Source organism: Epinephelus moara, chromosome 16, assembly GCF_006386435.1.
Source record: "Epinephelus moara isolate mb chromosome 16, YSFRI_EMoa_1.0, whole genome shotgun sequence".
NCBI lineage: Eukaryota > Metazoa > Chordata > Actinopteri > Perciformes > Serranidae > Epinephelus > Epinephelus moara.
The window spans coordinates 25,034,168-25,056,804 of NC_065521.1; the positions used below are offsets into that span (position 1 = coordinate 25,034,168).

The following is a 22,637-nucleotide window of genomic DNA, read 5'->3' on the forward strand; positions in this document are numbered from 1 at the left end:
ACACACTTACCCACACACGCACATATATTTATAGCATGCGAAATAAGGATGAATTTGGCATGTATTATGATTTTACGATAAAGTAGTGACTACAATAATCCAGATTCACAGTTGATCACATTACTGTATCTTTATAGACCTTTTCATTACCATATAACTACTGTTGCTTAGCAAACAGATCTGGTCACATGGATGTATAAGGTGAACTGGATGAAGGCGCATGAAGCCGAAAATGTTCAACTGCCGCGTATAAAATTACCCGGATGATCAGTACTGCTTCTGCATCATTTGGCCTAGAGAGCAAGCACACAAGAGGCCCCGCCAACGGAGCTGGCTGCTTATGTGTTAGCCCTCGGCTAGCTTGAATACGGATAAAATCATTTCTTCTAGACTTTCCAAATGTCATCTGACCTAATACATTAAATTCTGATAGTAAATCCAGTCATTTAGCAGGGGTTGTGACGCTCAAAAAAATGTATCAGTTGATACATACATGTCTCTTTCACAGTGTAAGTCTTTGGGCCACATGGCATTATGTAACAGACTAGGAAGTTATAATTCCACTGTTGGGCTACTACAAAAATTGGCTTAAAAGCCTGGCACACTTCCTGGAGGCCTGTTTGGTCTCTGTTTACGTACTGTCAGCTACTGCCATAACAAACATTCCAACAAGAAAAGTTTGAAATGGCTATTCATTGAGTTTAGCCAGGTGCCAGGTTTATAACCTGCTTCACCATTAGTAACTGTATCTATCACAAGTTATGTGGTTAATTGATTTTTCACCTTTTTTCTTAGATGAAAGTTAAAAAAGTACTCAAGTGATTCACAAAGTAAGGGCACTTGCAAGAGTCAGATTAAGAAACATTAAAAGGGATGCCACAGAGATATCCTGACTTTTAGTCTCTAGTATGGGTATAACTCCTGCACTTCTCATAATGCCACCTGATAGCATCTTCGTTAGATCCCTGCGGAGTAAACATTCACATCTTTAAGCTTTGCTCTTGTTCACAGGCTTTCTATAAAAAGCTTGTTCTCTGAGCCCACGTTGAGATTCCTTAGTGATGCCAATTGAGTAATTTTCTCTTAACATAGAAAAGAAGGCATTACACCGCTGTCACCAGCTGAGTGGTATTCCCTGTGTCTAGTTAATAGACCTTGACTTATAAAATTGATGGAGTGTCCTTTTAAGTACAACAAAACAGTTTGGAGATCAATTGCTGTTTTCACTTTCACTTTGACAGCTTATAGGGTGTGACCTATCAAGCTCAATCTATCAGTCTTACTGAGTATTGTCGTGTGTAAAGGTTTGGTAATATGCGACTTAAAGGGACAGTTCACCCCCAAATCAAAAATACATATTCTTCCTCTTACCTGTAGTGCTATTTATTAATCTAGATTGTTTTGGTGTGAGTTGCAGAGTGTTGGAGATACTGGCTGTAGAGATGTCTGCTTTCTCTCTAATATAACTGAACTAGATGGCACTTGGCTTGTGGTGCCTAAAGATGTAATAAATATATTCTGTTTCCTGTAGCGGCTCCCTACTGGATCAAGGAGCCACCCAGCCAGTTATATGCCCCAGGTGAGACTGTCAGACTGGACTGCCAGGCGGACGGCATCCCGTCTCCTACCATCAGCTGGACCATCAACGGGGTCCCTCTCTCAGGTCAGCGCATACACCCAACTGCAAATACACACCTCAACACACCACCTTGGGTACTGTGCATGTGTTGACTTTGCGTTTGTTAACAGCCATCGACAAGGATCCCAGACGTTCTCTGACAGCAAGCGGATCTCTAATCCTAAAAGATGTCAACTTTGGAGACACTGCCATCTACCAGTGCCAGGCCTCAAACAAGCATGGAACCATCCTCACCAACACCAACGTCTACGTCATTGGTGAATGTTTGTTGTGTATTACACAGTTGTGTGTGTGTGTGTGTGTGTGGCTCCCTATGTGTCTCATTTCTCTTTTTGTGTGCTTTTTCAGAGCTGCCTCCCCAGATCCTCACTGAGGATGGAAGTACATACACATTTGCAGAGGGCCAGAAGGCTTCACTGGAGTGTGAGACCTTTGGATCTCCTAAACCTAAAGTCATATGGTGAGGCACATAACAGCCTTATTCTCCTCCATTGTGCTTTACTGCATTGTTTTGTATTATGTCTTCTAGCGTGCTGTCTGGCAGATTTTCATTTTAACAAATTTCACAGAGGTGATATTATTGCGTAGGTGGCTCCTCATATGCATAAATTAACAGCCAAATACTGTTACATCTGGGCTGTGACTGTTGTCAGAGTGGCAGGCATCCAAGCAGGCTTTATTCTTTCAGTAAAGAGGCGATTGAACTGGTGAATTCATCAGCGCCTGCAGCATCTGAAAAGGTTTATTTCTTCCTCTACTTGCCAAGTTTCTAATGTGTGTTTTTGTGGGTGCATGTGTGTGTCTTTTCCAGGGAGAGCAGCAACACTTCCTCCCTTCTGGCGGATCCCAGAGTGAACCTGCTCACCAATGGGGTGCTTGAGATCTTTAATGTCACCCACGAGGACGAGGGCCTCTACACCTGCTCTGTACATAACACCAACTTGTCTGTCAGTGCCGAGCTCGAAGTGCTTAGTGAGTTGACGCACATGCGCGCACGCACACACACACACACACACACACACACACACACACACACACACACACAATTATTTATTCAAAACTGAACTTCAAAGCAAATTGTGAAGCTGTGTGCAAAAAGGCATGGATGGATTACTTAACAGGCCTAACGGGCACAGGCCCAGGGCCTCAAAGTTACAGGTTACTTATTCAAGGTAACCAACCAGAAAGAGACTCAAAATCACCATGAAGAAACACAAAAAAAACAACAAGAGATGCAAAACAGCTGCAAAGAGACACAAAGAAACTCACAATCATGAAAGGGGGCAAAACAATCACAAGGAGACAAAAATTAACTAAAAAACAGATGCAATATGACTATTAAGAAACAAAAAATGACCACAAAGAGACACAAATTAACTTGAAAGAAATGGAAAGCAACTACAAACAGACTTAAAATTAATTTGAAGAGACACAAATGACTTTGGAGAGAGGGAAAGCAACTCCAGAGATTTGAAAGGACTGCAAAACAGACAAAAAAACTGCAAGAGACATAAAACCACAGACAGATCTGTAATGACTACAAAGGGACACAAAACAACCAACAAAAAGAGGGTAACCAACCATAAAATCTGTGTCTTGCTCCTGTGGAGAAGAGGCAGTGGGGCCTTTTGTAGGTCTTTGCCTTGGGGCCTATTGTCTCACAATCTGCCCATGCAAAAAGGGGCACCAGTGTTTGTTTTGTTAAATGAAACTGCTCTATTTCTGCATTAACAAAACCATGATGACCTTATTCTATCGTGCTTTTGTTGAATTTTATATTTTTCTTTGGTGTCATGGTTTGGAGACCTATCTTTAAAGAACAGAAACTCTCTGAATCAAATTGTTAAATGGTCGAGTAGGCTGATTGGTGAGTCACAGCTTAGCTCAGTGTCCCTGTACACCAGACAGTTACAGCGGATAATGAGTTCAATTTTAAATGACAACTCCCACCCTTTGCACAGGGAATTTCAGCCTCTTCCTTCTAGAAGGTTTATAGTCCCAAGGTTTTGAACAAAGCGGTATAAAAACAGCTTTGCTTCAGCAACTATCACTCAGATGAACACGTCACAGCAACGTAGCACAGATGCCATAGAGGCAACTTTTATTTATTTGTGTTTATTGGAGCCTGAGTACTTTTATGATGTCTGTCTATTGTGTGTTGTTTGAAAAATGTGTGTCAAGATGGATGCCTCATCTACTGCGAACCAAATCTACCTATGGGTACACATAAAGTAACCTTACCTTACCTTAAACACACACACAAACACACTGTCCAAATAGGAGCTGATGTCATTTGCACCCCATGCAGCCTGTCTAAGCATTATGTGTCTGCTTGTTCTCTCCTCCAGACAGGACAGTCATCCTGTCACCTCCACAGGCTCTGAAGGTGCTGCGTGGAGACACAGCAATCTTCACTTGTCTGGCTCTCATTGACCCTAAACTCGGCTCTCCATTTATTCAGTGGAGAAAGAATGGTGAAAAGCTCATTGATTCCCACAGTGATGAAAAGTAAGACTTTATTTTACACCTTAGAGATGACAGTAATGAGAAAAATGTTAGAAAGTACTGCCACAATTATTTTATCCATTTGTTTGTTTAGTTGTTTTTAAAGTCCAGTGTGTGGCAGACATGGAATATAATATAATAAGTATGTTTTCTTTAGAGTATAATCACCTGAAAATAATAATAGTTGTTTTTTCATTACCTTGAGCCATGTATATCTACATAAGGAGTGGATCCTTGTCCACAGAATCTGGCATGTTTTACCGCCATGTTTCTACAGTAGCCCAGAACGGACAACACTGGCTCCAGAAAGGGCCCTTAAAATTTTCGCGTTTTCACATTTTCGAATCAGCCACCATAGTTAGAATCCCTCTGTGACGAGCAGTATCGGGAAAAATGCTGATTTTTTTTTTAACGTGAAACTGCTCTAACTATGATAATGTTTCCTCAGATACACATCTGATGGACCAGACTTTAAAATAACTAACGTGGAAGAAGATGATGAGGGCGTATACACCTGTCAGGTCATCACAAGGCTTGACATGGCTGAAGCCAGTGGCAGCCTCACTTTATGGGGTAAGATCACTGATCATATACTGTATGTTGTTCACTCATTTTCACATATGTTTTCCTCTTTGTTAAAGGCATACTATGCAGGACTTGTTGCTTACTGTGTGTAAACACAACATTCAAACTTGCCCCCCTTCTCCTCGGCTCAACAAGACTGAGCGAGTAGCAAAGGTCAAGCAAGCTAGAGAGTGAATGAAGAGGCGGAGCAGCGTTAACGAGAACAACAAATAGAACGTTATTTTCTGATTGTTCCAAGGTTATGTTCTAAAGAACAGATAAACATGCAGACACCTCCGCACAACCCTGCAGGAGAGTGCTGCACTGCCAGATATTATGTGAATTCAGCTGAAGCGCATGCTTCATCCTGTCTCCTTGGCTTCTTTGCTCACACGTGTGCACGTAGGCTGACACTTAGAAACATCCTAAACAAACCAAAATACTAAGAAAATATTTAAACACAGGCAGAGGGCAGGTTCTTTCTCAGATACAGACTGCTAGTGGGTCATATGTGATGACTGAGAGGAATTACTTTTGTGTGAGTCCATGTACTGTTTTTGAGAAAAATTCTGCATAGTACGCCTTCAAAACTTGTAGTGCACCGACAGACAGCAGGTGGTTGTGGTAGTGATATTGTTGTTGTCCCCCTTCAGATCGCCCAGATCCTCCTTCCCTCCTCCAGATCACTGATTCCAAGCACCGTTCAGTCACCCTCAGCTGGACTCCTGGAGACGACCACAACAGCCCTGTGCAAGGTTTAATGCAGACAAACACACACACACACACACACACACACACACACACACACACACACTAATTTGTCCTCTGCTTGTCTTCTTTTCACTTCTAAAACTGCTTTTATATGGATAAAGACTAGATTTTTATGTTTTTAGAAAATTTCTCGTGCTGTGATTCTGACTTTTTCTTCAGTGCCACCAAATGATGATATGCACTGACTCAGACACACATAGACAAATGCAAACATAAAACTTTTCATCTTGTCTAACTCCAATACTCAAAGCAACAAGCCTATATCATTTATCTCCCGCTGGCAAAATGAAAGGCTGCTCTGTTTTCATTACTTGGACAGGATTATTATTTGAGCTGCAGCATCAGACTATTGTGAAGCTCAAAGTGTCTCAGCATGACTTTATCGCCACTGAGCGTTTATTTATGTTTCTATTACTTCCTTATTGTTTACATCCTGTCTTTCCTCATCTCTGCTCCACTCTTGGTTTCTCTCGCTGCAGAGTATGTGGTTGAGTTTGAAGATCAAGGTTTGAAGGAGAGGGGTTGGGAAGTGCTGAAGAGAGTAGGAGGAAACAAGGAGCGTGCTGTCCTCCCTCTGTGGCCCTACATGTCCTATCGTTTCCGGGTCATTGCCATCAATGATGTGGGAAAGAGCGGCCCCAGCAAGCCATCTGAAATTCACAACACACTTGCTGAAGGTCAGAGCCATTGTTTTGTGACCACAAGTTTACTTTTATTTGTACGTTTTTTAAAGAAATACAAAAAAAACAAAATACAACAAACAGCTAGTCACGTACACACTCATACAAATATTATACTGATGGAAATACATGCTAGTTCATTCAGTTAAGCATCATTTATCATCTAATGAGTTCACAAACACAATCCATTTTCCCCATATTGCCAGAATTTGTCATCCCATAAATTTAGCAACAAAAAAGAACAACAAATCATTCTCGCCATACTTTGAACATTTGTCACAATATCTATCCTGTCAGTCTTTGTTCGAGGTTCGGTCTGTAATCATTTTCATGTTACAGCTTTCTTGATGGCTGCTAATAATATCCTCTATAGATATTTGTCTTGCACCAATAAATTAGCTGTAATATTTCCCAAATAGATTGTAGAGAATAAACAGTCAATTACATCACCAAAAATGTTCTGTATTGCCTGTGTTACCTCCTGCTAATATGACTGAATATTGCTCTGAGATATATGGAAATGATCTGCCAGCTGTTCTCCAAATTTTGTCCAACATAGACCCATTCCCATTTCACCTGTCTGTACAAACCACAAGTTTTCATTGTCAAAGTGGACACTACAATAAACTTTTTCTTTTCCAATCACAGCTCCAGACAATAATCCTGAAGATGTTAGGAGTGAGTCCAAAGACCCAAACACCCTGGTTATCACCTGGAAGGTACATTTGCTACCTGATTATAATAATATCTGAAGCAGCATCAAACACATTTTTTAAAAGGGCTTGTGCATCATTCGTTGCTGCTGCTGTCACTGCAGGAAATGGACAAACGTAACTTCAATGGACCTGACTTCAGCTACCGGGTTCTGTGGAGGCGAGTGGTGGGCAGCGGGCCCAACTGGCACACCAACTACACAACCACACCATCATTCACGGTCGATGGCGTTGGCAACTTTTCTGCCTTTGAGATCAAAGTTCAGGCTATCAATGAGAAAGGGGAGGGACCTGAGCCAGACCCCGTCATTGGCTACTCCGGAGAAGATGGTAAAATATCATTAAAAAAAACTGATTTTTCAGCAGCTTGTTTTTCCCTGGAAATATTTCTACTTGGTATTCTTTCTCACTTATCGCCCTCCTGTCTGTCATTGTCTCTCAGTTCCACTGGAGGCTCCAATGGATGTGGGTGTTGTGCTGATAAACAGCACTACCATCAGAGTGAGCTGGGCAGCAGTAAACAAAGAGAAGGTCAGAGGACACCTGCTGGGATACAAGGTACTGATCCTGTATCTGCTCTGTTTTTTGGCCTAACATATTCAGGCCCTGTCCTCATGAATAATGCATGTTTTGGGTTTACAGCAGAGGCAGCCAGATCTTAGCTTGGTAAGGGCTTCGGAGTTTAGTTTCAAGGTTGTAACGAGTAAAGCCTTTTTTAAATTTTTTTTAGATAATCTCACCATCAGAATGCATCGCACTTTATTTGCAGTGCTTCCCTTTTCTCCTTTAGGTCGATGATGCATTATCCATTGAACATCTGAGCCATACTTCATTTTTTCAGACTGCTAGAAAACCCAGTTCTAAAGATATATTGTGCAGGATTTTCCCTAAAAAAAACAACAATGTATAGACTCATATAGAAGTAAAACCTCTCATCACTTATGACCTACTAGAAGTGTGTGGCGGTGTACGTTTTTTGCAGAGACTCTGCCCTCAGCAGGCATCTAAGAGACACAGCGCTGCAAAAACGCAAATATAGCGAGGCAAAATGCCAGACAAGAGTGAATCTGGGGTTGGCTTTGACTTCCACTTTTGCTGGCGAGCGTGTTTACAAAAAGTGACTGACAATCCTGCAGAGTGTACCTTTAATGTCATAAGAAAATGCCTCTTGATATGATATGAGTTAATTCCAAAATTTCAAATGTAGCTCAGGAAATAACCCATGGTTTTGTCTTACATCATTTCATTATGACTATTTTGTATCTCCAGGTCTACTTGACCAGAAAGGGCTCCAGGGGCCACCACCGAGGCCGGAGGTCCAAGGAGCCGGAGACCACTGTGGTGGTGGAGACTGGGGCCAGTGAGGAGAAGAAGGTGATCAGTGGTCTGAGACCGTACTCCCGCTACGACCTGACCGTCACGGTATTCAACAGCAAGGGAGAGGGACCCCCCTCTGAGGCGCTGTCCTTCAATACTCATGAGGGAGGTGAGACTGAGAAAAAGAAGAAAAATCGGGGGCAACAAGGCTGAAAAGATGGGAAGTGATTGATAAAGTGTGTGAAGAGGTTTAATTACAGACGGGGAGAGACAAAGATGGAGCAAGATGGGAGAAAGGGAGGTGGATTACAACAGAGGAAATGATACTGGCAGCCAAAGATTGAGAGGGTGGAGCACAGTGAAGGAAGGTGAAATTGATGCAGGGATTTTGAGCAGGCAGTTGTTGGGGGAAAATAGGTGACAGTAGATGGAAATAGTTTAATATTTCCTTTTAAGGGCAAGTGCATTTTGATGAGGCCTGCTTGTGTTGCTGTTAGTTCCTGGTCCTCCTATGTCCCTGATGCTGGACAGCCCATCAGAGACAGAAATGACCCTCCACTGGACACCTCCGGGCCAGCCCAATGGAATGCTCATTGGATATCTGCTGCAGTACCAACAAAGTGAGCATGATTTACACCCTTATCCCACATGATAACCAACATCAGGAACATAAACTGAATAAGTGCTTCTCTGACTGATTCAAAGACTTCAGTAAAAACATCAGTGTTATGAATGACACTACTCAATACATTTAAGGCTAAATCAATAATACAGGGAAAATGTCAAAGCGTAGCCTCCTAATGATGCTCATCAGTCAGTCAATGTGTCACCCATAACGATGTGTTGAAGATCAAATTGTGATTGAATGTTTTTTCTGCTGTGCTTCGGTCAGTTGTGGAGAGTGATGACAGCCCCATGCAGGTAGAGACGATAGACGACCACACAGCCACCCACCTCACCCTGAAGGGCCTGGACCGCCACAGCCACTATCGCTTCTTCTTGAGGGGGCGCACTGCTGCAGGCGACGGTGAGCCCATCATGAGGGAGGGCGCCACCATGCTGGATGGAGGTACAAAGCTGATTTACCGTGTTCCTCGCCATCACAGATGTGACACAAACAGGACCAGATTGTTCTAGATCGAGACTTTGATTCCTCTGTGTGAATGTCTTGCAGTGCCTCCTGACAACATCAGCCTGTCTGCGGGGGAAAACGCAGTTAACCTGAGCTGGGTGGCCAAGAAGAGACACAGGAATGTTAGCTTCCAGATCCACTACATAAAAAAAAACGGTATAATATCTACACTAATAAGCGCATGAGGAAAACCTTGTTATATTCACTGTTTTAAAGCCATTAGTCCATCTTGGGAATAGTTTCACAATCCTAAACGATGAAAAGGAAATCAAGGTTTATTTCATGTCTCTGCAGATGGCAGTAAATGGAAGAAAACGGAGAAGGTGAACTCCTCTCAGTCTTTCTACCGCCTCCAGGGCCTGACTCCTGGCTCTCATTATCGTCTACGCTTCACCTACAGCAACACCACCTTCTGGGAGACTGACATCGTGACAGAAGGAACAGGTACTGTGCACACTCTGCCTCCATTCATCCTGTTTTCTTTCATCCTCTCTGCTCTCTCCTCTGGGCTTCCCACATCTAAATATAAAGCCTGATCCTACAGAGAGTGTCTTACAGTTCTCTCCGCTGCCTGTGAAGTCCTTTCAGAGACTCGTGTGACAAGAGAGCTTGGTTAGCCGTATGAAATGATCCATTACTTGTGTTTGTTTGGCGTATTGTGCTGTATTCTTTGGTTCCCGAGTGCAATGCCACCCTGTCAGCATGTATAATACTCTGTCTTTCTCACTCCAGATTCTTCTCCCTCTTTTATCTTGTTTCTCCTACCTGTTTCATCCTCTCCGCTCCTCGCGTACTTTCATCCTGTTTCCCCATTACAAAAAAAACTCTCTTCTTCCCATCTCCTTCTCCTTTTCCCACTGAAGAAGTGAAGGAGGTGCAGCAAGGCTTTGCAACGCAGGGCTGGTTTATCGGTGTTGTGAGCGCCATTGTGCTGCTGCTGCTGACCCTGCTCATCCTCTGCTTCATCAAGAGGAGTAAAGGAGGAAAATACTCAGGCAAGTGCAGCTGACCATGATGAGTGTTGAGCTATCATTAGTATTTTAAACTGTTCAGACGCACCAAACCAACACCAAGCTTCAAATCATCAAATCACTCAAGCATCCCCGCCCTTAAATATGTGTAACTTTGGCCCCAATAAAATGTAAACGTGTGTATGTGTGAATTATTAAAAACAAAAATCCCCCCCCATACAGTTGAAATTAGTTACATAGACCAAAACCATTTTTATACCAGGCTGTCAGTTTAAGATGGGTTTCTATGGCGATTTCCTCTGTTTTGAAGCCAGCCTCAAGTGGCCATTTGATGAACTGCCGTTTTTGGCACTTGCACAGAGGCTTTATTTTTCAGCCTCAGAGGTTAACAAACCATTTCTGCTAAACAGGTAAATGGCTAAAAAAGTAATCTTAACTGTCAACATAACACGTTTCGATTCACGCCCTCTTGACTTTAGTTGTTTGCTTTCCTCACTTCCATTCTCATTCAACATGCTGAATCGACGATAAAAGCCAACAAGGGCCAACTAATGCAGGACACACCGCAAAAACTAGGGTGACAGATGCTTGACAGATGGTCGACAATCGGCTTGGTGTGTTGGGGCCTTTAGAAGGAAAATGATTGGGTACTTTTTTAAAGAATGTATTATATTCATTCCTACTTCTAAGCCTTTAAAAGTAAAACAATGTCAAATAACTGCTGTGTCACAGTCTACGTAAGCTTTGTGGGTGACACCGGACAGTCTGGAGCCATAAAGCTGTCTGACAATGAAAATGACACTGCAGTACAAGAAGAAGCCCGGCAGTTACGGGAATGCACCACAGTAAACAAGATTATTCTTACTGGAAAGAGGACACTAAAATAAGATTGCACCATGTTTAAAATTCTCCCCGAACAGCTGCCTGTATGATCCTTACTGTCACCAACTCCAAATAATTGACCAGCTCTCACATGGACAACCTTTTCCCTCACAGCCTTCACATCAAACACGTAGTGAAACAGACCTCTAAGCCTGCACTTCCTTACTGTGGCAGTAAGAGGCTCTGCCCTGAAAGGGACTGTGAAATAATAATCACAAACCACAAGAGTAACTGCAACCAAGAGGCCACTGTCTGACTGGGCAGAGAAAAGCACCAGCCTTTCATCCGTCCTCACACAAGGGAGAAACAAGTGGCTGGCTCCTTTTAAAGAAGGCTTAATTGTCTGTGCTAAAAGCAAGGACTAATTGAATAATAAATCCAATCGTACCCACTGGCATTATACTTCTGAATGATTAATTATTTAAATTCTTTGGAATTTTATAATTTTCAGAGGGGTATCTATTACACTGAAACTCAGATGAGAAATTAATTCAAACATCAAACTTTAAACCACATAAATAAACAGATGCTGCCTACAGATTGTCCCGGTCTTTGTTCTCCACAGACACAGTCGTCTTTTTTTCACTGGGTGTTATCTTGTTGTGTGACAGAATGTCATTATCGATGTCTGAGACAGTGGCTTAGAGAGAAACATGGTTGAGATTGTACTGATAATAAAATCCAATAATCTCCTCCTCAGTGAAAGATAAAGAAGAGGGTCCGATGGACTCAGAAGCACGGCCTATGAAGGATGAGACTTTTGGAGAGTACAGGTTTGTCATCTGAATACATCTCCTTGGGTGTTACATCATGTTTCTATACTGTAGATCATTTAAATTCTCACTCTTCATGCAGCCCTGATTCCCTCAGCACTGTTTGCTTCTCCTAACCCTTTGTGTTCCTTTCATTGTCCCTCTTCTCCCTAATGCCTGCCCCTGCTATGCAGATCTCTAGAAAGGTATGCTGTGATGTGATATCCCAAACCTACTTAATATCCCCTGCCAATGCTTTGCTTACCTACTGACTTCCCTGCACATGTCATATAATCTTAGAGTAATGTATCATGTTGCATAAAGGCTGAAACTAACAATGATTTTCCTTATCAAGTAATCTGCTGATTATTTTCTATATTAGTAATGTGATCTGTAAAACATTAGAAAGCAGTTAAAATGCCCATCACAATATCATAGAGCCCATGGTGACTTCAACAAAGATCTTGTTATCTAAAACCCAATAATATTTAATTTACTATAATGTAAGATAATTAAAAAATGGACATCTCTTATTTTAGAGCCTGGAACTATAAAATGTATGTCATTTTGTCCTGAAAAATTACTTAAAGGTCCAGTGTGTGGCGTTAGGGAAGATATATTGGCAGACGTGGAATATGATATTTATAACTAGTTTGTTATCACCTGAACATAAGAATCGTGTTTTTGAAATTTCATTACCTTAGAACGGACCATTTATATCTACATCCAGAGCCGGTCCTCTTTCACAGAGTCCACCATGTTGTTTCTCCAGTAGCTCAGAACAAACAAACTAAACACTGGGTCTAGACACGGTCCATTTATGTTTTCGCGTCGGGCAGTTTCAGTGGATTGTAATTTGCAACCTCACCACTAAATGCCACTAAATCCTACACACTAGACCTTTAAAAAATTAGTCGATTATCAACTAATTAATTAATCGACTAATTGTTGCAGTTTTTTTAAGATATATTTGCATGATGGTGGGTTGTTGTTGTTTTTTTTTTCGAAAAAGGTTGCAGGGTAACACTTTAGAATCACCTCCATTAATGAATGGTACATTGGTAGTTAATTAAACTTAAATTAATCAGTATTTTACTTTTAACAATGAAATGACATTTGTTAATGGTTAATTGTTTTTTTTTTTTTAAATCATCCAGAAACATTATTTGCATGGCTATTATAAAATTGCAACTAATGCAATATTAATTTAGCCTCGTTAAATCTTTTATTGGTGATCTATATTTGTGTACAGAAAACAGAGTTGCGTCTTCCATCATGTTGAACACATTTCTGAACAGGTTGTCAATGCAAACATGCACCAGAGATATACACAATGAGAACAATGGAATTATAACAAAGTCAACACAACAATTCAGACACATTTATTTTAAAATAAATTAATGATATAATATTTAAAATGTGGAGGTAGGGGTACTTTCGAGGCACAGTTTAGCAACTCTAACTCTATAAAAGCTATTTAAAAATGTTTAGAATTGATTAATAAACCATTTATTAAGCAATTGTTAAGTGTTGGAAACGAAAATTTACAATGGCCACCCAAATACTGTTTGTTGGTACACTACACAGTCTTTATTAACCATTTAAAGGTGAAATATACAACTCTGGATATTGACAGTTGTTGAGTCTTGTTCCGAGCAATGCTTTGGGTTGACAGTTGGTCCAAACTGTATTTAATGACCTGGAAATGAGACTCAACAATTAATTATCTTTCTCCAAAATTGCATCATAATCATCAGTTGTAACTTTATAGAGTGTCCAAATTATGTTTATAGACGGTTTACAAACCATTAACAAAGTGTTACAGATATCTAGTCTATCCTTGTAATGTTAATATATGTTTCTCAAACAGTTTCTTAAAGGTTTACCAATCATTTAGTAATTATTAATAAATATTTAATATTGTAAATAAAATATTATAATGTTTGCAACAATAAACTGTTGAAACAGCAAATTATAGCATTACTAATAATTAGTAAACATATCTTTTCATTGTTTGTTAACAGTAAAATGAGTTCAATTTACCATTTATTAATGATGGTTATTATAAAGTGTTACCGCTTGCTGCTTAAATATGTAATCAGATTACATTCTTTACATGCATTATGGTGTCTTGCTTTGACCTCCTCTGTGTTCTCACGTATTGTAGTGACCTAGAGGAAAAGCGCACGGCCAGCCAGCCGTCCCTGGGCGAGGAGAGCAAGCTGTGCAGCGAGGACAACCTGGACTTCAACGGCAGCAGTGCCATAACCACCGAGCTCAACATGGACGAGTCTCTGGTCAGCCAGTTCAGTCGGCCCAGCGAGGGTCCAGAGGTGCTGCACGGCCTGCCAGACATCTCTCCGCTGAACCCCACCACCGTCTCCCCAGCCACCAACGGCATGCCCAACTCAGTCACCATCCTCGATTAACCCCCACACATCCATCGGGGGCCATCAGACCAAAACATGTCAACACATATGTGCCCATACGCTCCTGTTCCCTACTGACCTGCTGATCCATAGTTTAACGACTAATATACAATCAATGTATTGACTATTCAGATGCCCCCGGCAGTCATCTGATTGACTGGACTGTCTTGACCAAAGGAGTGTCCAAAGTAGTGGACAGTGTGATACAAGTTTGACTGACCTGAAGATGTCTTTTGACCCCCTTTACCCTCTTTTTATCTGTGTAGTTTACAACATATCTTAATGACTAACATTCATTCTCTCCAGTTCTTCTCTTTCTTTCTCTCCACAGACGACTCTATAGAAAGATAAAGACAGAATGCTGTACAGGTAGAAATATCAGAGGGATTGTAGGTATGGTCCTATAGAGATGCAGAATAGTGCGTTGAAAGAGGATGATGATGATAGAGCCTAGCGTGGGGAGGCAGACAGCACATGCTGCTGTGAAAAGTCTTAGATATTTATCATGCCTTATATTATTTCGCACATTTGTACGTCTAACGCCATTCGATGTCTCAGATTGTACTTACCAGTGACATTTTTTACTTTCTTTTTTTACAAATGTGTTTGAATACGAATTATTTTTTGTTATCTGCCATTTTTTATTTATATCATCACTTTTTTCATATTGTTTTTACACTATTTATATAAAACTCATGACTTTCTTTATCGACATATTTCATAGATCGAGATCATTGAAACTAAGTGAAGCCAAGTTTCTTACTATAAATAACATTGGATGCATAAGGGGAACTTGCTGTGAACATGCTGAGTAGCATCTGGTGTATATAGCTGCATCTACATCTATCTATTTAGCCATAATACAGTATTATAGATATGTACATGCTCCTTATAAGTTCCTGTGCCTGCTGGGTCTGCATAGAGCACCAGATTGATGTCATTACTCTCTCGCCTTCCCACCAGAAGTGTAATGTCATTATTGGAAATGATATTGTAATTATTATTTTTTTCTCGTCGAGACCTATGTGTAGCTTTCTGTACGTGTCCTTGTCTCTTTCTACACTGTATTAAAAACATTGTTGTCTCTAATTAACAAATCTTTTCATACCTGTCCATCTCATACTTCGCAAACTGTTTGAGGAGCAGTATTTATGTATATTTACAGATCAGAGAGTGGAGTCTCCTGCGGGCAAACACTCTCATGTTTTATTTTCAGACCCTCATCAATGCAAGTTGATATTGCAGACAGGCATAATGATTGCCAGTTGATGTATAATAAAGGCAAGCAGTTGGCATTTACATCAAACACAGAGAATGTATTCTTTTGCAGAGCTGGGCAGACATTGTATTTACATGCTACTGATTAAATAAAAACCTGAGCTTACAAGGTACCGGAGAGATAAGAGTGGTTATGAGATGAACAGTTTTTTTCTCCACAGAATGTAAATACAACCCCCTAAAGATTGTTTTAATGAACCCGACCACGTTTGATATAAAATGTGAAAAATGTGCAGGTTTGAAACCACTTAATTTTAAAGTGTTGCAAGTTGTCATTTTTCTTCTTTGTACTATTGCTATAAATTCAACCTCCCCACTTTTGACAAATGATTGCAGTGAGATTTGGCTGTTTTAGCAAAAAAAAAAAAAAAAAACTTTATAGTTGAAATGAAAAAATTAAAAGGAAAAAAAATCCATATTGTTCTGTAGATGTTTGCGAACATTTTCAAAATCTGAAAATCAAAAAAATGTACATTAGTGTCATTTAGTGTTAGTCGTAGTTCCATTACAACGAAAGCTAAGATTGCATTCATGCCCATCACCATCTTGCAATGCATTGCAGCGCAGTGAATATCTGTGGAGTTTTTGTCTGATGCAGTTATGAGAGGCAGAGCCGGTTTGTGCATACCACAGGGAGTACCTATATGCAACGCTGCTGCCTCAGTTCTCCTTATTCAAATAAAAGCTTGACACTGGCCAAACACCACCTGACAGTCCCCGAGGTAAAATATACGGGATGTCTAAACTGGCTGGTGGCACTGAAGGAGGTGTGTGTAAACTCCCTGTTGTCAGTTATACAGACACACTCAGGACAAATAAAGCTTTTAAAAAAAAAAAAAAAATCTATTTTCATACAGGAGCGATGAATGACACAAAATATGCCAATATACTAACTTGACTATCTGCTGCTAAACATCTGTGTTTGTCAGTGTTCGGGGCAAATGTTAGCTTTGAATGAGGAATGAGTGTACACACACAGATACTCACTCGACTGCCACTCACTCTTTGCTTTTCATGTGTCGAGGGGAAAGCTGAGGATGCTGGTCTTTGCTTTTCGCTGTTGTTTTCCCCCTTTTTTTAATATTTAAAAGATAAAAACAAAAAAAAAAGTGAATTGGTTCGTTTAGAAAAGCTTCAGAACTCAATAAAAAAGCAGGCAGATTTTAAACAACAATGGCTGAGAGGAAGGGGAGGGGTGAGAGTAAATAGGAGAGGAAGGAGGGGCAGGGAGTGTGTGTGTCACTGCCGGGGTGCAGATGTGCCTCTTTGTGCTGTGTGGGGTGCACAATGGAACTGATGGTATCTATATGTGTCATGGGTGAACGACAGGAGTTGGGTGGCCACTATAACTGTAACTGCATTATGAATCTACCACTGTAACCGGATTTATGACTGAAAAATAAAATACGTGGAACAATCTGTACCAAAACAAGGGTGCCTTCTTTGTCATCAGTATCTGCCAATAAAATCAATGCATATGTGTCTCTTCAGAATAAGCAGCAAGTATTGATCAATCACGATTCGATTCACAGCGAGTGTGAGTATAACAATCAATAGATTTAATTTGCACATTGTCACAGCCTGTGTACATTGTGTGGTTGTCAGCGGGAGCCGGTGTTGAATTGATAGAAGTAGTCCTTGGTGGGTTTGTTGGTGTACAGCTTCTTGTTTAGGTACTCCTGACTGGGGCACACAGAAACACACATAAACACACAGTGAGTAACTGTTTCCAAAAATAGTCATTTAAAGGAATGCTCACACCCTCAAATGACCATTTGTATATTCATTTCTCACCTTGTATTATGTTGAATTTACAAAAAAGAAAAAAGTAGTTTGTCTCACACGCCTTTGGTGAACGAAGAATCCAAAAACGGGGAAGATTCTTGATGAATGCAAGTCATACTTTGTTTGTGTTATTATTGTGTGACTTTGGAGTTTTAAAGGGTTAGTTCAGAATCACACATAAACACAAACAAACTGCCATTCAAGGCAATGATAGACCAGCGGCTCCTGTGTTCAGCAAGGTAAAATTACTAGAAAGGGCTGTATGTTTGGAAAGTACTGAGCATACGACTGGATGAATCAGAATTGGATTATACTATATGAGTGGAGTGAGAGTTTGTAATCAGATCTTTTGATTTAGATTTGTTGTTGTGACACACGGCCCCCTTTTCTTCAATTCTTCACGCGTTTTCTCAGTTTTTGGATTCTTCGTTCACTTTGGAGGCATGTGAGAAAAAAGTTTTCTTCAGGAATTCAACGCAACACAGGTGAGTGACTGATATACAAATGATCATTTTGGGGGGTGAAATATTCCTTTAAATCTTAAGTCTACATTGGAGTACTTAATCACCTACACCCAAAATACATTTGCTGACTACAGCCTGAGGAGTGTACGTATGTGTGTGCAGTGCTCACTGTGCCTGCTGCTCTCTGGCCAGCTGCATGTTGAAATGATCTGTCTGAATCCTCTTCTCTCTCCTCAGCTTTTCTGCTCTCCTCTCCTCCTCCTCTGCTTCTCTGGACAGCTTCAGGAGCTGGAGTTCCCGAGCTGTGTCCCGAATCTTCTCAGCATCACGTTGCCTCTGAAGATGTCAAGAGATAAATGTTGTAAATGCTAAACCTAAGTGCAACTGTTATGTTGGATACTGAGATTTTATCTTATGCTTTCTTATGATAGAGTGGTTCCCAACTTGGAGGTTAAGACTAACCAAAGGGCTGCGAGATACATCTGAGGGGATCCAAGATGGTTAATAGGATAAGAAAGCAGAAAAATAAGTATCTTTGCCACACAAAATTAAGTTTATTTTTAGTCTTAGATTCTTCTTTTTGAAGCACTGGATGATTTTATGGCTTCAGGCCTCTAAAATGTATTTTTACTTTTTAACAAGCGTGAATTCACAACAGCTGCAACCTCCGTGTCAAATTTCAGCCTCCGAGGGCAAAAAGTGCGACTACCAAAGGGCAGGGAAATTTCTGTGGACCAACTGTCAGAGCGAGCTATAACACAGCTGGTGGCAGCTAAAAAAATACTTTTCTCACAAGGATTCACACCTCTTTGGTCATAACCTTTAGACCTTTAGAAATAACATGAATTCAGATCCCTACGGGGCATAAAGGGTCACTGAATGGTTTGTGGGTTTGTGTACAACTTTCCTTTCCTTAAATTTATCATACATCTGTGTTTTATCTTTAAAGGGTCATGAGCTAAAAAGGTCAGGAACCAAAGTTTTTAAGGAATTTTGCTGAAAGATAGAACAGAGGAGGAGCTTGGAAAAGAGTAAGATGCAACTTGACCATGAACTATTCACGGTGCCCTGTTAGAGTAGTATTTTATTTTAAAGTGGCTCCAGTACCTGTCTCTCAAGACGCTGTTCTTCTCTCTCCCTTTGGATGGCGCTCAGCTGCTCAGCGCTCATCCCCTTCCATCTGTCTATCAGAACCCGTGTTGGCCTCCCCCTTTCCACCTCTCTCTCCGCTGCCTCTGCACACTCTGTCATCATGTCAGATGTCGCCGTGTGCAGCATCTCTTCAAGATTCTCCCTTTCTTCTCTCCTGTGCTGCTCCTTCAGTTTCTCTGCCCGCTCTGCAGCCTGTGGGGAGCACAGCATGGTGAGGACTTACCACTGATCCAGGGCAAGTCGATTGATCATTCCCTCGATGGTTAGAGTAGCAGCAGCTTCGCAAAACCAAACCTCTAATATGTGGTTACTTCTAACATAGAGTCAAGACTCAGCCATATGGGGAACGTCCTCCTGAGAGAGCCACTCAGTCAGTTGTATTCGCTTGTGCATCGTGCATGTGAGTGGTTATTAGAGAAACCACATAATAGTCATGGAAAATACCATGACCTGAAGGATTCATAATGATGCCTCCCCATGGAGGATTCAACCGAGTGCGCTCAGGCAAATGAGGGGAGAGCTAAATGGGGGCTTTTGAAAACAGACAGGGCCCACGCATACATCAGAGCAGTTTAACCATCCATGTTGCTCGGTACCAACTAATATGATGGCCGCCTTCCTGCAGCAAGTGTGTGCACGCATCACTTAACATTTTCAATTAGCTATTTTAATTTCTAAACCCCACCTGAGAACACCATGTCAGGACTCAAAACCCCAGTGGATTTTGCTTTGAGCATCCACATCAGCGGGTGGCGTGTGTGCGCATCTGTGTGTCCATCTGTGTGTGTGTGTGTGTGTGTGTGCACATGCGTGTACTTTACCAGAGCTCGATTGTAGTTGTCGAGTGCCATGCGGGTAGCTTTCCGACACTCCTCCTCCAGTGCATGTAGCTGAACCCCCTTAAGGTCCTGATGCACGAGCTCTTTGCTCATGAGACTCTCTGTGACACACACACACACACACACACACACACACACACACACACACACACACACACACAAGCAAGTTGTAAATCACCTACTGTGTGTTTTTCACACCTGCATTAGCCATTACCCATTGTGCAAAGCTTTTCAACAACACACTCATACGCTCTGGGATGAGCATCCATCAATGCCACCTGGCAATAAGAGCTGCGCGTAGGAGTCTGTGATTGTTTGTGCAGGAAAGCATGAAGCATGCGTGTGATTTACAGAGGCTATGGCGTACTGCATGTTAGCTCATCAGTGATCACGGTGTGCACGTGTCTCTTTTCACCTCTGTGCTTGTCTCCCATGCGCCTCCTCTCATTGTCTTCCTTCTGTGCTTGCAGATCTCTGTCTGTCTTTTTCATTTGTTCTCTCCTCCTCTGCTCCTCTCCAGTGTCCTCTCCCTGTACATGAATCAATGACACAGTGCTTAAGGCGGGATCATTTATTTAACCATTCGCTGGATTTTGCTCCACTGGTCTTTGACGCACACCAAGCACCCACCTGGAAGATTGTCATACTGGCAGGGCCCAGCTCACCCTCTGGAATGGTGAACCTGAATGCCCCCTTCAGGCTGCACTTGAGATCAGCATCGCGTGAGTCCTCTACACGCTGTTGAGTGGCCCAATACTGGGTCAGGTCAGTGTGCAAAGCTGCTCGCTTCTCTCTTTCATCAATGTCTTGCTGCAGCAGGATTTCATCATGACGCTCTCTGAGCTTATCTGCAATGCAATGAAAATACAGACACCTGTGATTATTGCTCATTAGAGGCGAAAGGTGATTTCATAAGACATTATTATAGGGGACTCAGTATTGATAGGTGAATAATGCCCAACATGCTCATGGTTTACCAAAAGCTTTTCCCCATTGCAGCTCCGTGTTTTGCTGATGTTTTTTCTCCTGGACCTGTTTATTGAGAGCATCAAGGTCGAGGCCCAGCACACGAAGCCGGGTATTATAGATCCGAGCTTTACGTGCTGATTCTGCAGACCTCCGCCTCTCCACAGCCTTTTCTATGGACTGGTCCACAGGCAAATCTGCTTTGTACATTTTCTCAGTTTCTAATAAGCCTAGAGAGAGGAGAGGAGACACAGCATTACAGCACTGATTATTGTGGCTGATATCCTTACTGAAAAGAAATTACTGTGTTAGAAGAAAATCAAATATCATGATATTTTTGACCAAATGTTTTATCAATAATCATGAGCAATGTGGATGTAATGACTAAGTGGGTTAAGGCAAATAATAGGACAGCTTGAACAGTCTGGTAAGTTCAGAAAATTATACCACTTTAAGGACTGTTCGTTATTTATGTGCAATACAAGGGAGGCACTTCAAATAATATTTAAACTAGCACATGGAGAGGGACTTAAGGTTTTTATTTTGCCTTACAAGAGTGAAATGCAACTTTAAATGGTTTTATTTTGTATTTATATTACACACCTTCTGAACCCCAAAGGAGTTTAAAAGGCCTCTTTAAAAAATCATCAAAATTCAGTGGTGGAGGAAGTATTCAGATCCTTGAGTAAAAGTACTAATACCACACTGTGAAAACACTCTGTTATACGTAAAAGTCTTATAAGTACTTCAAAGTGCTTAGGTAAAATTAAGTATAATCAGGAACATATATTATCTCAAAGTATTAAAACTAAAGGTACACAATGCATAACAACCCCACCCCAAAACCTTAAAATAAAAAAATAAATTAGAGAATAACCCAAATGTTTATCACAAATAGTTGCCAATTAAAATGGCAATTATTTTTTTGTCAAGCGGCTAATTGATCATATTTTATTAACGCTTCTTGTTTTTTTATGCAAAAATATTAGTTTGTAAAGCAACTAAATAAATTTCAGATAAATATAGTGAAGTACAAAGTACAATATTTCACTCTGAAATGTAGGCCTAGTGGAGTAGAAGTATTAAGTACATGTACCTCAAATTTGTACTTAAGTATAAGTTAGTAACGTTACTTGATTAAATGTACTTAGTTACATTCCACCACTGCAAAAATTACACCAGAAACTGCAAAAACAAAAGTCATTGTCAGCTTTTCCCTCCCTGCTGTTTGCTTGTTGTATTGGCTCTGATACCAACATTTGAGTGACTTAATAAATTAATTAATAAATAAAAAGGTTATGTATGGTGGAAGTATTTGTTGGTCCAGTGAGGGTCAAAATGAAAATAAGAAAAGTCACAACCTTTATAACCAGGAAAACACTTATATTACAATAAACACAATATTATGATTTCCAAAATCTAAGACAACATCTAGTCTCATATCTCCATATCGTTAAAAAATACATAAATTGTCTGGCACTACCCTGCAAGCCCATTATCTTCAGTCAGATTTGAGCATGCCCTGACCTGAAAACATAAAACCAATACTTTTAGGCCTGTGCAAGTTTCTTTTTTTTAATTCAATTGTACAGTGACCACAGATCTAAAGCAGCACTTACCTCTGACGTTACAGATATTTCAATTTAGGTCTTTAGACCAAAGTAGCACCTCAGTGTAAGAAGTTGTGTCGCTGGTCGGTTCCTGTTGTGTTTAGATGCCCTTGGTAACCATGGTAACTCGTGGTCATCTCAGTTTACCGCTGCAGTCTGTGTGCTTTTTTGACATAAATCACCAAACT

The 22,637-nt window shown here is 40.9% G+C and overlaps 2 protein-coding genes across 4 annotated transcripts in view; one reads left to right on the forward strand and one right to left on the reverse strand.

Moving 5' to 3' along the window:
* Positions 1-14,888, forward strand: part of l1cama (L1 cell adhesion molecule, paralog a) — a 47,591-nt gene extending 32,703 nt beyond the window's left edge. For all 3 annotated transcript variants that reach the window (XM_050064762.1, XM_050064764.1, XM_050064763.1), the window contains 19 exons: positions 1,532-1,663; positions 1,750-1,896; positions 1,988-2,099; positions 2,451-2,611; positions 3,988-4,147; positions 4,593-4,717; positions 5,362-5,463; positions 5,959-6,156; positions 6,808-6,878; positions 6,977-7,202; positions 7,315-7,430; positions 8,142-8,358; positions 8,687-8,809; positions 9,082-9,258; positions 9,364-9,477; positions 9,616-9,765; positions 10,185-10,316; positions 11,875-11,947; positions 14,094-14,888. In XM_050064762.1, coding sequence (XP_049920719.1) covers positions 1,532-1,663; positions 1,750-1,896; positions 1,988-2,099; positions 2,451-2,611; positions 3,988-4,147; positions 4,593-4,717; positions 5,362-5,463; positions 5,959-6,156; positions 6,808-6,878; positions 6,977-7,202; positions 7,315-7,430; positions 8,142-8,358; positions 8,687-8,809; positions 9,082-9,258; positions 9,364-9,477; positions 9,616-9,765; positions 10,185-10,316; positions 11,875-11,947; positions 14,094-14,355 — 2,798 coding nt within the window. In that variant the 3' untranslated portion in view covers positions 14,356-14,888. The remainder of the gene's footprint in view (positions 1-1,531; positions 1,664-1,749; positions 1,897-1,987; positions 2,100-2,450; positions 2,612-3,987; positions 4,148-4,592; positions 4,718-5,361; positions 5,464-5,958; positions 6,157-6,807; positions 6,879-6,976; positions 7,203-7,314; positions 7,431-8,141; positions 8,359-8,686; positions 8,810-9,081; positions 9,259-9,363; positions 9,478-9,615; positions 9,766-10,184; positions 10,317-11,874; positions 11,948-14,093) is intronic.
* Positions 14,889-14,940: 52 nt separating this feature from the next.
* Positions 14,941-22,575, reverse strand: ribc1 (RIB43A domain with coiled-coils 1). The gene is made up of 8 exons (XM_050064765.1): positions 22,459-22,575; positions 20,851-21,069; positions 20,504-20,721; positions 20,289-20,403; positions 19,856-19,974; positions 18,990-19,226; positions 18,052-18,218; positions 14,941-17,316 (listed from the first exon to the last, which is right to left on the reverse strand). The coding sequence occupies exons 2-8, from the start codon at positions 21,047-21,049 to the stop codon at positions 17,235-17,237; spliced, it is 1,137 nt and encodes a 378-aa protein (XP_049920722.1). The 5' UTR covers positions 21,050-21,069; positions 22,459-22,575; the 3' UTR covers positions 14,941-17,234.
* Between the last annotated feature and the right edge of the window lie 62 nt (positions 22,576-22,637).